This window comes from Dipodomys ordii, unplaced genomic scaffold, assembly GCF_000151885.1.
Source record: "Dipodomys ordii isolate 6190 unplaced genomic scaffold, Dord_2.0 Scaffold49, whole genome shotgun sequence".
Taxonomy (NCBI): domain Eukaryota; kingdom Metazoa; phylum Chordata; class Mammalia; order Rodentia; family Heteromyidae; genus Dipodomys; species Dipodomys ordii.
Window position 1 is genome coordinate 1,328,463 of NW_012267265.1, and position 16,389 is coordinate 1,344,851.

The following is a 16,389-nucleotide window of genomic DNA, read 5'->3' on the forward strand; positions in this document are numbered from 1 at the left end:
TATCTAATCCCACTGACTGCTCAGTTTCCTAGCTAGGGCATGCCCGATTTCACTTTGAGGTTGGATGCATGCCTACAATAAGTAATGCAGTCAGTGTGAGGTCCCTGAGTCACCTGATATCCAGACAGTCACAAACAGTGATTCAATTTGAATGAGCTGTTTGCTAGACGCATATTCTAGACTGACAATAGAACACAGGTCTACTATCTAAGCCCAGACATAAAGGTGGCATAAAATTCAACTCTATCTCTACTGAAAAAAAAAATGTTTAAGAAGATCATGGGTTCTGTCTCTGTCTCTGTCTCTCTCTCTGTCTCTCTCTCTGTCTCTCTGTCTCTCTGTCTCTCTCTCATACATGAATCCGCTTGAATATTTAATGTTCTCCCTTCAAAATTGTAAAGCTCTATTGGGAGTGGGTATCGGTATCACAGGAACATGGGGATTTGGAAAGGAAATAGTGAATAGAGATGAATATGGTATAAAATGGAACCATAAAACCTGTTAAAATTACTTTAAGAAGGGAGGAAGAGAAGTAATGGCAAGTAACAGTGGGACAGTTTGATAGGATGTATTATACACACATGTGGAAATGCCACAATAAAACTCCCCATATAACTAATGTTTAAAATCTTAAATAAAGGGTTGGGAAGGTGGCTCAGTGGTAGAGTGTTTGCCTTGCATGCATGAGGCCTTGGGTTCCTCAGTACCACATAAGCAGAAAAAGCCAGAATGGCATTGTGACTCAAGTGGTAGAGTGCTCACCTTGAGCTGAAGAGCTGAGGGACAGTGCCCAGGCCCAGAGTTCAGGCCTCGCAACTGAAAAAAAAAATCTTAAAAAAATAAGTAAATAAATACAATTGATAACAGCAAAAAAAAAAATGTGAGCTCCATCAAAGCAGAGATATTTATTCCCAGGGACTGAAAACATAGTAGGGAACAGAAAGTGACTTTGTTAAATAATGAGTTGGAGTGACAGATTAACTGAATAAGAACTTGCTTATGAAAACTCATGAGATACAATTGCCAAAATATTTGTTATTTTATTAGAAATCAATGCCACAGAAAAGAAAAGTCAAGAACATAACTAAAGTTGCTTGTCTCACATCCCTTAACATTAATGTTGCATTGCCTCTTGACTCAGCTCAATCTTTACTGTGTTAATCTCCATTTCACTAGTCACATTTATTCTCTCAAAATCCATCTAAGCTGAAACTCTCTGAATTCAACTCAGTTTTGCTCCAATATCCCATAGTAAGCAACCCTCACCTTTGTTCATCAACATGCAGTCACCATCTTATGCTTTGCAATAGCATAAGCATAGAAAATCTAAGACAAGGCCCCAGTTCAAGAGAAATTGCAAGAAAATAATGGAGTCATACAGATCAAGTGCCAAAATATGTAACAGAAACTAACTCATTAAACTAGGTTCCTTTCTAATTCTGTCTTCCTTGCTTCATTTTGTTCCACTTACAGGAAGTAGTAATATCACTCTAGATTCAAGTCCTTGATCTGCCTGGGTACTCTCTTGCTTCTTAATAGTCTTCAAAAGCCAGCTCAATGCTTACCTCTCCCTTTACATTTCCCTGTCTTCTACCCCAATATATGGAATCCTTCAAACTGGTGCAATACTCCTAGCATTCCACTTACCACAGGTGTTATTACTGTTAGCCTTTGTTGCCCATCCTAGACAATTTGTTTCCCCTTCCTATCAAAGTATCAGGCAGTCGCCAATGAATGTTTCATCATTTCAGTCCATTTTTCATTAACAGACACTCCATAATGTTAAAAAAATCTTATTAATAAGAAGAGACAAAGATCAAGCCACACATGTGAAATCTTGACACGTTCATCCTGGATTTGGTTTCAGAAATTGTTAAACAGACCCCACACACACCTGAAGGTCCTATGGATAGCCTTTGGCTATTTTTTGTGAAAAAATCAGCAGATTCCATGATTTTGCTTACGTTATAACACCATTTCTGGCTATTTGAAATGAAGCATACTATTCCACATTTCCAGAAGGCACATCTTTTAAAATAGGATTGACAACAATAACACATGCAGTATAATTCTCACATGTGCAAAAACATTTTATGAAGACATTTACTGTAATACTTTCGTAATTATAAAATAAAATAGTAAATGATTAACTGTCCATAACAAGGAAAAGGTAATTTAATGGCCATTAAATAAATGAAATTTGTCTATGTTTGTTTACATATAAAGTTCATTCTTGTTTTTAAAAATGAAGTAAATTAAAGAGAAATATATGTTAGAGATTTCACATTTTTATATAAAGACTAGCCCATATCCTTGTGTTTGACTTTTATGTTTATTCTCACATGATAAAGCAAGTAATTTTGTGAAAGAGATGGAGGTAGAGAAGTATTTTAATCTTTCATTGTCTGCACTTTGAAATTACACAAAGCAAGTCTCCCTGAAACCTTGCAGGCAACAGGTAAACATTGGGTAATATTACGTCTACAGCTAATAACCCACCTAATGAAGTGTTGGGAAATGAAAGAAACCAAATGATTTCACCAACAGCTAAATCCTGATTGGCTTCTCAAGTGGCCCATCTCCTAGAGCTGAGTTTAAATTCCTTTCAAATCATCAAAAGATAAAATTTTTAACCAGAGTAAACTAGAGAAGTCATCTGGATTTTGAATATCACTTCACCTGTACGTTTTGCCTCGTGAAACAAAGGTAACATTAATTGGCCATCTTTCAAGTAGAATGTTCATGTTTTAAGGTATTATCTTCTCTCAAAAGAAAACAGAATGAGAGTAATATTGTTTGGTTCTTCTAGGTAGCAATTTGAAATATGAAGACCGCTATTCTGCTGTTTTGTCTTCTAGGATCAACTCAGTCACTACCAGTAAGTACAATGTATTCGTTTTATGTTCCAAACATTCTCAGTTTCTCAGACCCTTTGTCCTTCAGTTTTCCATCAGAACTTACTCTGCTCTGTAATCCAGGGGTTTTTTTAGGTTTCTGATTCAATTTTTCAAGGCAAAGATAAACTAATCAGGTGTTAGTTCATATTTCAATACTTTGCATTTCTTAAAATGCATTAATTCTAATCTTGATGAAGCAGAAATATAGACATAAAAGACAAAAGAATGACTTGGATCATATTAACATAAACTTAAACTATATAATTGTTTTATTTTCTAAGCAGAATTTAAGGTTTTCATGACCACTAGATATTTGCTCATGACTAAAGAGGTAAAGTAACAAAACATGTAGATTACATGAACTCTAAAAAGATTACCAAATTCTATGATGCCAAAAATACATTACAAAGTAGTCAATGCTTCTGACCTAAAAATGTTTCTCATGAAAAGCATTCACATACAATAGGCTTTTGAAAGGATTAGGATACAATAAAGAAAATGAAAGAAAAAGAGAGATAATCCCTCACGATGTTCACAAAAATGTCAAGTATCAATCAAGGAATTGTTTTAAAGGAATGTTAAATGATAAATATCTGTGATGAACTCTGGAAAGGAAGGGTGAGTAATCGAAGGATGGAACAAAATATGAATGACCAATCTCCTTCTTCCATTATACATATACATGTCCTCACTAAAATAAACTATTCATATAAATTTAGTTTTTAAGACAAAGTACAGAGCTGGGCATGAGTGGCTCATACCTGTAATCCTACCTACTCAAGAGTCTGAGATCTGAGAATTGTGGTAAGAAGCCAGCCTGAGCAGGACAGTCCATGAGACTCAGCTCCAATTAATCACCAGAAAACCAGAAGTGGTGCTGTGTTTCAAAGTGGAAGAGTACTATCTTTTTTTTTTTTGGTCATGGGGCTTGAACTCTGGTCCTGGGCACTGTCCCTCAGCTCTTCAGCTCAAGGAGAGCACTCTACCGCTTGAGCCACTTGAGCCACAGCACCACTTCCGGTTTTCTGGTGGTTAATTGGACATTAAAGTCTCCAGGACTTCCCTGCCTGGGCTGGCTTTGAACCGCAATTACAGGTGTGAGCCACCCATGCCCAGCTAAGAGTACTAACCTTAAGAGAAAAAGCTCAGGGGCAGTACCCAAATCCTGAGTTGAAGCCCCTCAACAGCCAAAGGAAAAAACAAGCACAGTAGGAAAATATTTTGTAAAGCTGATTATCTTACCTCATTAAATAAATTTACCAAAAAACTCTTTTAAAAGAAAGTTCCTCTAGCACATTTTAAAGTCAAATAAAATTTTGTATCATTCATCTACTGAGGGGCATCTGAGTTGGTTCCATATCTTAGCTATGGTAAATAATGCTGCAATAAACATAGTTGTGTTGGTAGCTTTAGTATGCTTGGTTGTGATCATTCGGGTAAATGCCCCAAAAGTGGGATTACTGGGTCATAGGGGAGTTCTATGTGGAGTCTTTTCCAGAAGCTCCATACTGCTTTCCAAAGTGGTTAAACAAGTTTACACTCCCAGCAACAATGCAGCAGGGTTCCCTTCTGTCCACATCCCCTCCAGCATCTGTTGTGATTAGAGTTTTTTATTATTCCATTCTAACTGGGGTGAGGTGGGATCTCAATGGATCAAGAAAATGTGGTATATATACACAATGGAATTCCATGCCTCCATCAGAAAGAATGAGATCACCCATTTGTTAGGAAATGTAAAGACTTGGAGTAAATTATACTAAGTGAAGTAAGCCAGGCCCAAAGAATCATAGGTCCCATGGTTTCCCATATTTACAATAACTAGTATATGTCTGGGACAAGCAGAAAAGGTCAGATAAGGTGATGTTAGGTGAAATGAACCCCAAGATGGGAACACAAGTGGTTTTTTCTTTCTTGCTATCATTTCTAATGTATTTATAAGGTATCATGCGATTTTTTTGTTGCTTTGTATGTCCCTCCCATATGGTAAACCCCTGTTTTCACTGTATTTGATGTTGGTATAATTTGGGGAGCGGAAGGGAAAAAAAACAAAATATTTAAATAGGGATACAGGTGGACCCATTGCAACAATGAGATGTACAAGAAGCTATGTCGAAAAATGAACTTTACAATTTAGGCAGGGAAGGGAGGGTAGAGTTGAGGAGGTGGGAGGGAAGGGATGGTAGAGGAAAAACAAAGGAGGAGGCAACAATGCTGGATAAGAAATGTACTCGTTACCTTCTTCATGTAACCGTAACCCCTCTGTACAGTATTTTCACAATAAAAAACTTATTTTAAAAAAATAAATAAAATTTTGTAGCAGCAGACATCTCGTGAAAAGGAGACTGATAAGTAGAGTATAGCCTAATGAAGATTGTTAGTAGCCAATAATGTGAGAACAGCTAATGGTTGACCAATGGGTTTGACATTGAAATGTCTGCTAGGTATGAAAATTATATTAATGTTGCTCAGTGGGTTAGACATTAAACTGTCTGTTAGGTAAGAGAAATATATTTATCAAATAAAAGATCAAGAGATATGAGCAAAGTGTTTTATATAAATGAATTTTGTATTCTAAGGGGGGGGGGGGAAGGACCCATTTTGAACAACCTAGTGATTTTTTTCAATAGATCAAAAGTTTGAGGATGAGTGCCAGATGGCAAATACTATAAGTAGAAAGAAAGGAAATAAGATAACTCAAAAGTCAGGAAGTAAATGACCCAGAAAACTAGGATATCTTTTTTTTCTTATAGTATTGAGCATTTGAAATGAGGGCCATGTGCTTAGCTAGGGAAACATTGATTCTCTTGACAAATTTGTTGGGTGCCTACTGTTTTCCAGACACTGATTTATCTGCTTGGGATATATCATTAAATAAATCACAGCATTTCTACCCTTGTAAAGTTTGTATTTCGAAAGGGAGGAAATGATAAATGATAACAATCCTGAATCTGTAGATTACAAACATGTTAAAAAGGTGATAAACACTACAGAAAAAGCACATATGATGGTACTAGATGAAGCAGGCCTGTAGAGAGTGCACACTGGAGAGAGGGAAAGTTACATATCTGGGTGAGTGGTCAAGATATGTTCAAGAATGTGAATTCAAAAATACCTTAAAGTAGATGAGGGAGTAAACTCATATCTAGAAGAGTATACCAGTCAGGGACAAGTGGAGGTGAGATCCTAAGGCAAGAGTGGGCTGTATCTACCCCCCAAAACAGGGAGCCTGGTGAGCCAGATCACAGTGAGAGAGAAAGCAGTGGAAAAGCAAATCAGAAAAGAATTAGAGGCTCAGAGCTCTAGTTATAGCTTTTACTCTTAGAGCTCTTGGCAGTCATCTGTGGCTCTGAGCAGAGAAATGACAAAAATAGACTGTTCCCAAAGGTTCTTACTAGCTGTTGTATTAAAAATAGACTGTAGTGAATAAAAAGATTTATTCCCAGGATATATACCTTCATGTTCCTAAATCTAAAACTAGAGATTGCCAAGGATTGGTAATGCGAACATTCCTCTTACAATGAAGAGGAAAAATACAAAGAGAAATCAAGAGTTAGAACTAATACAGAGAACAGTCAAGATCACCCAAGGATTGGAATAGTACCAGATAGAGCCATGTTCCCCTATTTCTGGGATGCAAGCAAGACAAAACCAATCTGAGACCAGCCTCAAAGAGAAGTTCTTTTTCAAAGACTATAGCTACAAGAAGCCTGGTGTTTTTATCATGTCACCTTGAGCAGGCTAGTTGGCCTCTTTCATATATTAGACAAATTTAGTCAAAATTATATGGGAAACAAAGACATTTCCATCCCTGAAGTTAGTGATTCTTAATGCACTAAGAAAATATCCTGAACGAGGCAATCTTTTACCTTCTAGACATAAATAAGTATAAAACTTCAAACATATTTTTCTTTTATCAAATATTTGAATTCACAGAAGCAACCTAACCCCACTTTGGGATATCCTCCAACAAAACCAACTCCAGAGCAGGTGACACTACTGAACCAACAGCAATCACATCAGGTAAGCATCCAAGAATAGACAAGATCTTAATCCAGCAAAGAAAGCACTTCAAGATTGATGGATTTAAAAAAATCAAGATTTACAAGTTAGTATCATAACTGAACAAGAGAGCGAGAACTTCCTTTTGGGGAGAATGAAAGATGTAACCACTTTTCTATTTCCTTTTTTTGACTAAAATTAGCACAGCACTATTCTCTTTCCTTTCGTCTTAATAATACTTTGTTTTAAACTAAATCTAATAAACTTTGAAAAGCCATAGCAGCACCTACTTACAAACTTTGGACCTCTATATTCATGACATAGTGTGACATATGTTATGTAGTATTTAAAGAAATAGAGGAGAGTACGAGGTAATCTATAAAAACAACTTTAAATTTTCTCCTGGTTTTAAATCATTTGTTTCTGATAAGCTTAGTGTTGCTTTAAAAATCTATTTCTTCAAAGCATAGTTTTGAGAATTATCTCTTAGCTACTATGTTCCTTCCCTTCCAACCTTCCTCTGCTACAAAGATCCCTTATTTACATCAACACTTGATGAAATACTATAATCAACTAATACCATAGTCTAATGTTTTCTTTTTGTTCAATGGACATTATCAGACACTCAAGTCAGGAGCCAATATCTTTCCTTAAGGAACCTGCAGCTTATACAATTTCTTTAAGAAAAAGAATACAAAATTAGTATGTATAATTATATCCTGAAGTGAATGTTTATAATGAAATAAGAAATAGAAGTAATTCAGTTGATATATGCCATAAACTTGACCCACTTCTAGAACACCTACCAGGAGCACAAAAAAAAGAACAATAAGGCTTACTAGAACAATGGAAGTATAATGAGAGACTCTGAAGCTTCACCTTCATTATTCTAATGGCAAACACATCTCTGGCAAGAGTATAGATTTCTTGAGAATATCTACTATTGACAGAGTAGCAGCAACATAAACTTGCCTAATACATCAATTTCAATGCCCTGCAGGTCTTCCCTTCTTTAAGTCTAATACCATTAACACACTTGTTCACCCTGGGGTCAGATCTGCAACTGGTAAGTACTCTTTTATATTATTTTAATGCCAATTAAACATAATACCTGATGCTGAACATGAAGGAAGGCAAGGAATTGGACATTTCCATGTGTAAATACACACTTATTCACTGTAAATAACTGAAAGAGAGGAGCAAGAGCCAATCCATCCTACAAAGATTTTTTAGTGTTAATTAATCTAATTTTTCAACTCTTTTCTTCTTCAGTCCCTCTCATCTCTTCTCCAAGTTCCTGACTTCGTTCCTTTATTTGATACTCCCAAATCCCCACAGCCACATTAAAAACTATTATCACTATTAAAACCCCAACAGCAAGAACAAACCATAAAATAGGATAGATGTCTTTAGTCCTCGCAGAGTTTGTAGAGTTTAATTTATTTAAGGATGGAAAATACATTACTGATTAAAGTATATCTTTCCAGTGCTCAGATTTAAATGTTATGACTCATGTTCCAGATTAGATATTTTATTCTTCACCCTGCAATTTTCATGGGAATACCTATGAAAATTCACTTCTTCCAAAAATAAATAGATAAATAAAGTTACCAGGAAAATTCCAAGAGTCCTTGCTGTTTTAGCCAGAAAGGCAAAGCAGTAGGGAACAAAACCACATTATTTTCAAAGAGATTGAGTTAATTGCCATATAATAATTAGCTATGGAAAATAAAGTAGCAATGAAACCTGTTCTTTTTTTCAGATTAAACAAATCTTTGGATTCAACTCTGTATCTAATTACACATGCAATAGAATATTATGTATTTACATTTAAAATCCTCTCTTTAAATATGTTTTTAAATTTACTAAGTATGTTTTAGTATCATGGATATTCAAATGTAAAACATAGCAATACTAATCATGAAAATCTTCTCCATTGCCTTACAGTTCAATCATGCCACTGGAATAGCCCCTGGAACACATACTCTCCCAGTGACCCTGGGAGCATTGAACGGACAACAGCAGCTACCATCACAAGTGAGTTTAACTATTGGACTTCATTTTATCCTTAGACAACACTTTCTCACAAGTGAAGCTTATAAGATTGAAATGAACATACAAACATATATAGATAGATAGATACTCGATGCATATATACATATACACACATATATGTGTATATATACACATAGTATATATTTGGAGAAACTGAGAGGAAATAAGATTTATTGCATTCTAATATATTGTTTTCTATTCAAGACTTTCAGAAGAGAGTTAGATACTATTCAATACATCTTAAAAGGTTTCCTTAGTGAAATAATGGATCTAATTTCTCAAGTATTCTTCTCTTTTCTAAGTTTCTGTCCAATTCTTCCATCATAACTTCTTTGATGCTGCCTAAAGCACAAGCAAAGTCATCCCCTCAAAAAAAATTAAAAAATAAAGAAGTTCATCTTCAGCAAATCTAATCTTTCCTTGTACTCTTTTTTCATGCCTATTCAAAAAAAAAACTCTAAGAGATTTCAAGTTACTTACGTTTAGTAAAACTCCTGGAAATGTCTCTTATACTGAGATAGAAACAACATATTTAAGATACCGTCCCTTCTTTGGAAATATTTGCATTATAATGTTAATGTTAATAAAATCAAATTTTTACCTTCTTAAAACTGTTATACGCCATTCAACAAGCTCTAGAGAAAAATACGATAATCCTCTTATGGTTACATTAAGTTTTGTTTGGGGGTACCTATTCTTCCCACTATGTAACCTCAGTCCTGTTATCTCCATAAGATTATATCATTATTTTTGTCAAACCATTTTGCTTATTATTCAATATGTTAGTTAAAAGGAATTTATAAAATACATATAAACCAGAAGAAACAATAAAATTCCTCCAAAATTCTATCACCATTAACATAGAAGTAGGAAGATTGAGGAGATAGAAGTAGGAAGAGTGAGGTCCAAGTCTAGCCAGGACAAAAACGAGAGACTATATTGGAAAAACAAACTAAAATGTAAAAGACTGGGAACGTGACACAAGTAGTAAAATGCTCGCCTAAGAAGCATTAGACCTTGAGCTCAATCACCAGTACTAAAAAGAATTGAAAATAATACATTTTTTATTTTATTTATATCTTTAAATGGCTGTACAAATGAGTTTCCATTTAACAAAATAATATATATGTTAATATAAAAATCTGGGTAATAAAATTCATCTTCTAAAAAGATATTAGAAACATGCAAATGAGAACTTCTTTAATGCATAATCCTGGTATAATCCATATTCTGTCTGCCACCCTCAGTCTATGTGAACCTTGAAGTCAGACTTAAAGCTTCTTAATCCTCAGAAAACATTTACCCACTACTGTTAAAGATATTAGTGTCACTGTACACGTCACCAAAAAAGGAATTGTATTGAGAATCTAACATTGCACACTTCCCAATGTGCAAGAATGTAAATCAATCTCAGTTCTCTGTGAGATAGTTTAATATCCCTAGGCTATGATACCCTATCTCTTGAGCAACTAGTCTTCCAATCCAATTTCTCTCCCTATTAAGTAGCTCACTTTCTCTGTCAAAAACCTACATATCTTTTCCTTGTGCCAGTGGCTCATGCCTGTAATCCTAACTGCTCAGGAGTTTGAGATCTGAGAATAGCGTTTCAAAGCCAGTTCAGGCAGGAATGTCTGTGAGAACCTTATCTCTAATTAACCACCAAAAAAGCTATAGGTAGAGCTGTGGCTCCAGAGTAGAGTGCTAGCCTTGAGTTTAAAAAAAAAGCTCAGAAACAGCACTCCACCTCTGCGTTTAAGCCCCAAGACCCCACACACACACAAAAAATCTTACATATCCGTTAGCTCCAAATTATCAAATAAAGGCCACCCTGGTTAAGACAGGGCTCTATAAACATGCAACCCTTGGTTCCATGCATGGTAGGCAAGCACTCTACCACTAAGCCACATTCCCAGTCCTAGAGCCAGCTTTTTATTATAACTTTTAATTATCTTTTTTTTTTTGTTTGGTCAGTCATGGGTCTTGAACTCTGGGCTTGGGCACTGTCCCTCAGCTCTTCAGCTCAAGGCTAGCGCTCTACCACTTGAGCCACAGTGTCACTTCTGGTTTTCTGGTGGTTTATTGGAGATAAGAGTCTCATGGAGGTTCCTGACAGGGCTGGTTTTGAACTACAATCCTTGGATTTTAGTCTTCTAATTAACTAGGAGTACAGATGCCCAGCATCAATTAGCTTGTATGAGCAATTTTAATTTAACGTCAGATCAATGAATCTTTCATCACTGTAACTCCAGAATCATCTTTAAATATATTTTTACTTAATTTTCCTCTCTTTCTATTCAGATGTTACCAATTATTGTAGCATCACTTGGAGCCCAGGTAAGATTATTTTAATAATTCCTTCATTGTAAATTACCTTGGTGTAAAATATTAACCTTGTCCAAGTCAGCACTTAGTCACAAGCTTCTAACTTGCTTTACACTGTATGGCCCCTGATAATAAGAAGAGCTAACAATAATTGAGCACTGTCAATGTGCCAACTATAGTTCTAAGTACTTTACATATATCGCTTCATTAAACATTGGAAAAGGTCTTGAAGACATTATTTTATATCAAATATGAAGATCAGTAGAGATTTATAACTACTCAGTTCTAGTCAGCCAATCAATCCTCTGAACATAAATGTTAAAGAAAGAAAATAATGGGATTAATTTAATAGTTTATGATTTAGGAAAATTCTTTTTTAATCCCAAATATTTGAACAATGAATCTCTTTTCTAAAAATGTTCAAATACTTTATGTCTTTTCTTCTTCCTTTTGTGAAAGTAATTCTTAGCTGATATAACTATCAGGGTCAAGATCAATATTTGCATTGGGTGACAGCTTTCACTCCTAAAAACCACAATCAAATATAAAATTCCCTTGAACTCCTATTCCACATTTTGGACCATATCCCAAGAAAGCAATCTGAACAATATGTTCATCAAAACAATATTTGTAATAAAGAAAAATATGGGATATAACTTTCCTACAGTACTTGGGTTTGAACTCAGTTCTTGCCTTTCTCTACCACTTGAACCACGTCTCTAGCCCTTTTATGCTTTAGTTATCTTTTAGATAGATTCTCCTGATTTTTCCTTGAGCTGTTCACATTCTTGTACACCTGCACCTCTCTGATAGCTGGGATTACAGACTTAAACCACTGTATTGTTGTTCCTTGAGATAACATCTAAGAGTAACCTTAAACGTTAATCTTCCTTGCTGAAATATCTTCTATCTCTAAATACCTAGGATTACAGGTGTGAGCTACTTCGCCCCACTAGGACATACCTGAAGTTTAAGAACAAAAACAGATGGGAAGGGCAAACAAAGGAGGAGGCTACAATGCTTGATAGGAAATGTACTCATTATCTTGCCCTTGTAATTGTAACCCCTCTGTACAGTATTTGCACAGTAAAAAAAATAAAAATTACAAAAAAAACAAAAACATAGTTCAGCAAACAACAAAACAAGAGCAAATACTATATGGCTATCTAAAATTATGTTCATTAATTTTTTTCAGTAATACAGTTAAGGGATTATTATAGAATACTAAGAGAAAAGCCAAAAATGCATGAGTATTATGTAAAATAAGAAATATATCAAAAACAAGTGGAAAGAGTTCATGAATCCTAAATGGTAAAATTATGTCTTTTGCTTTCTCTATTACTCTGCATTCTCCAAGTTTCCTCCAATGTGTTTCTATTTCTTAATAGCAAAAAATATTAATGACCTCAATTAATAATCATTAGCAGTCATACATTTATGCAGGTCACAAAAAACAAATTGACAGGGCTGGGAAGGTGGCTCAGTGGTACAGTGCTTGCCTTGCATGCATGAGGCCCTTGATTTAATTCCTCCGCACCACATAAGCAGAAAAAGCCAGAAGTGGCGTGGTGGCTCAAGTGGTACAAGGCTAGCCTTGAGCTGAGGAGCTGAGGGACAGTGCCCAAGCCCAGAGTTCAGGCCCCACGACCGACCAAAAAAAAAATTAACATTGTTCAAAATAAAAACAATCTCTCTTTATAATATTTAAGTTTTTAATTTGTGTTATATATCTTGCCTTTAAAATATTAAACATTGTATAACACCTTGTGTTTATAATTTTATTTTTAGGGTGCTATCCTAAGCTCAGAAGAATTGGTAAAAAAGAATTTATCACTTTCATTTTCAATTCTGTTCATTTCCCCCACAATGTTTTCTGTCCTCTCATAGTCTCTCTTGACTATAATCCCTGACTCTGGTGTACACTTCAATAAGTTAAATATTTTTATACAGCCTTAAATTCGTTTATTCTTTTTCTGAGGATTTCATTATTCTTCTCCAGTTAGTTTTCCATTTACTTGACCTAACATTGATTTTTTTAATGTATTACCATTAGATTCAAGTGTTTAGAGATTTAACATTTTTAACTTTATTAAAACCTAGAATAATATACTTCAGAAGTATGTGCATACAAAAATATTGTTTATTTCTAGAAAGATTGAATTTGTTGTATTTTAATTTTGTATGAGAAAATACTTTTCTAGCATCTGAGAGTAATAGATGAACTTCTTAATGCACTTGAATAACTTGAAAGTTATACTTAAATAAACTTCCTGTCACCATTAGTAAGCCCCTGTACACAATCATTCATAAGCATGTTTAGAGCAAATTGCTTGCATTAATATACTTAAACATGACAATAGAAATAAGAAACTGATGCAAAATATGGAGACATTTTTATTATGCAAAGGCATATATTCACTATATTGTCCATAGGTAATAATCAAGTTATGGGTCCAGTATCTCTTTTGCCAACAGTGATAGAGTAGGAATAGAAAGACTAGATTAGGATCCAAACAGATAAAAAGTATACCAGTGATTTTCAAACTTTTTTGTTGTTGTTTAACACATAGTAACAATTACATTTTTAATGCAGCTTGAAAATGCACATATGGACACACACCCAATTTCATGAAACAATACAGTGCACTCTGGTAACTTAGAGTTTCTTCTGCTTAATTTTTAATGATTGTTATCACTCACTTTTCTGTCAAAATGATACTATACTTCTTTGCTCATCCAGCCTAAGTCTAGTTCTGGTTTCAGTATTTCTTTGGTCTAAAACAATGTTCCCCAAACTTCAGACTTGCCCTACCAACTCAAGATAGCTTTAAGAACTATAATTCAGGCCTGCACACTCAGTATCTCTCTAACAACAGAAAACTCCAAAAGAGAGTTCCTTCAGCAAACTCAAAAGCATATGTCTGAACTGCCAAGAGAAATATTTCTGCCTGGAAACTCCAATGCCTTTGAAAAATACATAGAAATAAACTCTAAAGAGTTTATTTATCATCATGAGAACAATAATTTGTTAATTTACTGGAACTAATTGTTTCAACAACTTTTAGTGTCATATTACTTTTTTAAAAATTTATAGGCAAAAGAAAGGCTAGATTTTAGATCAACAGAGATACGGCTTATCACTGCTGTATGGATTTTCTGTCTTGGTATTACATTCAGATAATAACAAATTAGACATCATTTCTTTTCCCATGACTGGTTTCCCATTTCTGAAGGAAATGAAGCCCATCACACAATCCCAACAAAGAAACCAGCACAAGGCTTTGCTCTAGTAAGGGAGATATGTCCTCTCAGGAGATACCTCCACCATCCTGACTTTCCTACTCCAACTTCCGGCCCTCCAAAGAGAAAAGACTGGTCAACCAACCTTAAAATGTGTTCTTTTTTATTTTATTTTCTATTTCTTCCCCTTATTGCAGCCACTAGCCTCACAAATCTTCACAGGCCTCCTCATTCATCCCTTGTTCCCTGGAAACATCTTGCCCACCAGTCAAACTGGGCCTACTCCAGGTGCTCAGGATGGAGTCTTCCCTGCAGGACAAGCAGGAGTAAAACCTGCCATCCAGGGAACCACAGAGAGTCACATCTCAACTCCCAGTGTCACAGATGATGACTTTGGAGGGACAACCCCTGCAGGCATCCGAAGGGGCATGCACACTACTGTGGAAGAAACCACTGCAGACTGACCAAACAGTAAGTCCTCCCATCCTTCAGCCATGAAAGACATCTGTCCTGCCTTGAAAAAAAACAAATCTTAATACAATCAGGGAGCACTGCCGGCTCACTCACAGTTAATTCAAATCATGTGAAGGAAACTTTTTATAGACAAGTTTATTCTAATAAATTCAAAGAGAAACATGAAATTGCATTCCAACTGGTAATGCAAGTTGTTTATTCCTATAAATAATAAGAAATTAAAATCAAGACAATAGTGTCATGTACTGTAATACCAACATTTATTAACTATTTTAGGAATAAAGCTGATAAAAAAAATTCAAGCTTTGTGTCCCAGGAAATTAAAAATACACTGACAGATATGAAAGATGATATTAAAAATGAAGCCTTAGAAGGTTCACTGGCTGGAAATCATAATATTAAGATGTCAATTATCCTCACACTGATTTATGAATTACATGCAATTGTAATGCAATATCCCAGCAAAAATTCTGAGGAATTTTATTCATGCTGATACTGAGGCTTGAACTCAAGGTCTCATGCTCTAACTCAGCTTTTTCATTCATAGCTAGCACTCTATCAACAGAATTATCTTATTTCATTTTACTGTTATTTTACTTTATTGAAACTGACAAGCTAACTTATGGAAATGCTAAGATACAAAGAGCCAAAAAACTCAGAACAACAAAGTTTGCCTTTATATTAGTCACACTTCATCTCTGTGGCTAAATAAATACCTGAAAGAACAATTCAGGGAAGGAATAATTTGCTTTAGCTCATTATTTCAGAGGATTTAGTCAATTCACTTAACTTTGAGCTTCTGAGGTTGTTAAGTCATGGTGAACAGGAATCAGAATAGATGAAAGGACCCAGGAACATCGTCTAACATGAAGGGATGTTTTTATTAGGCTATTTGCCCTATGCCGTTGACCCTAAAGAAGATGTGTAACTGTTGCCATGAATTGTCATGATGTATTTTCCAACTTAGGTCAGAATTGGATGAATTTGGAAGTAGACTGTACTTCTTCCTCTATCCCCTAATACACACACCATAAAAGACACATTTCAGCTCATCATGACTATTTCTCAGTGCAGTGATTAGAATGAGCCACAGAACTTAAATAATAGTAGAAGCAGCTACTGGTAATGGGCTATAGTTAGATGAGTCAAAAAATCCATCTGCATTCCCCACAGAGGTTTAAAGAAATGTAGTAAAAATAAGCTTCTCAAATGCTAAGTAGCAAAGACAAGTATTTTTAACATATGAGTACATGAGCCAAATATTTTCTGATTAGAAACAAAATGATTTGATGTATTAATATTTCTGAAAATGAAACGATCTCATTTTTGTTTTTCAAGAAGGTTTTTGATGTTAAAACTCAATATGCTTATATCTACATTTAAGAGATATTTTGTTTTCTTC

The 16,389-nt window shown here is 35.0% G+C and overlaps 1 protein-coding gene across 1 annotated transcript; it reads left to right on the forward strand.

Annotated features, from left to right (window-relative positions):
- The first annotated feature begins 2,824 nt into the window (after nucleotides 1–2,824).
- Amtn (amelotin) lies at nucleotides 2,825–14,977 on the forward strand. Its single transcript, XM_013020080.1, has 7 exons — nucleotides 2,825–2,878; nucleotides 6,831–6,917; nucleotides 7,897–7,962; nucleotides 8,844–8,933; nucleotides 11,250–11,285; nucleotides 13,062–13,088; nucleotides 14,711–14,977. Exons 1-7 carry the CDS (start codon nucleotides 2,825–2,827, stop codon nucleotides 14,975–14,977), a joined length of 627 nt encoding a protein of 208 aa, XP_012875534.1.
- Nucleotides 14,978–16,389: the final 1,412 nt, after the last annotated feature.

Excerpts from the sequence above, each read along its gene's own strand:
- Amtn (XM_013020080.1), top strand. The coding sequence starts at position 2,825 with ATGAAGACCGCTATTCTGCTGTTTTGTCTTCTAGGATCAACTCAGTCA. Across the intron at positions 6,918-7,896 it reads ACCAACAGCAATCACATCAG|GTCTTCCCTTCTTTAAGTCT; the intron begins GTAAGCATCCAA and ends AATGCCCTGCAG. Across the intron at positions 13,089-14,710 it reads TCCTAAGCTCAGAAGAATTG|CCACTAGCCTCACAAATCTT; the intron begins GTAAAAAAGAAT and ends CCCTTATTGCAG.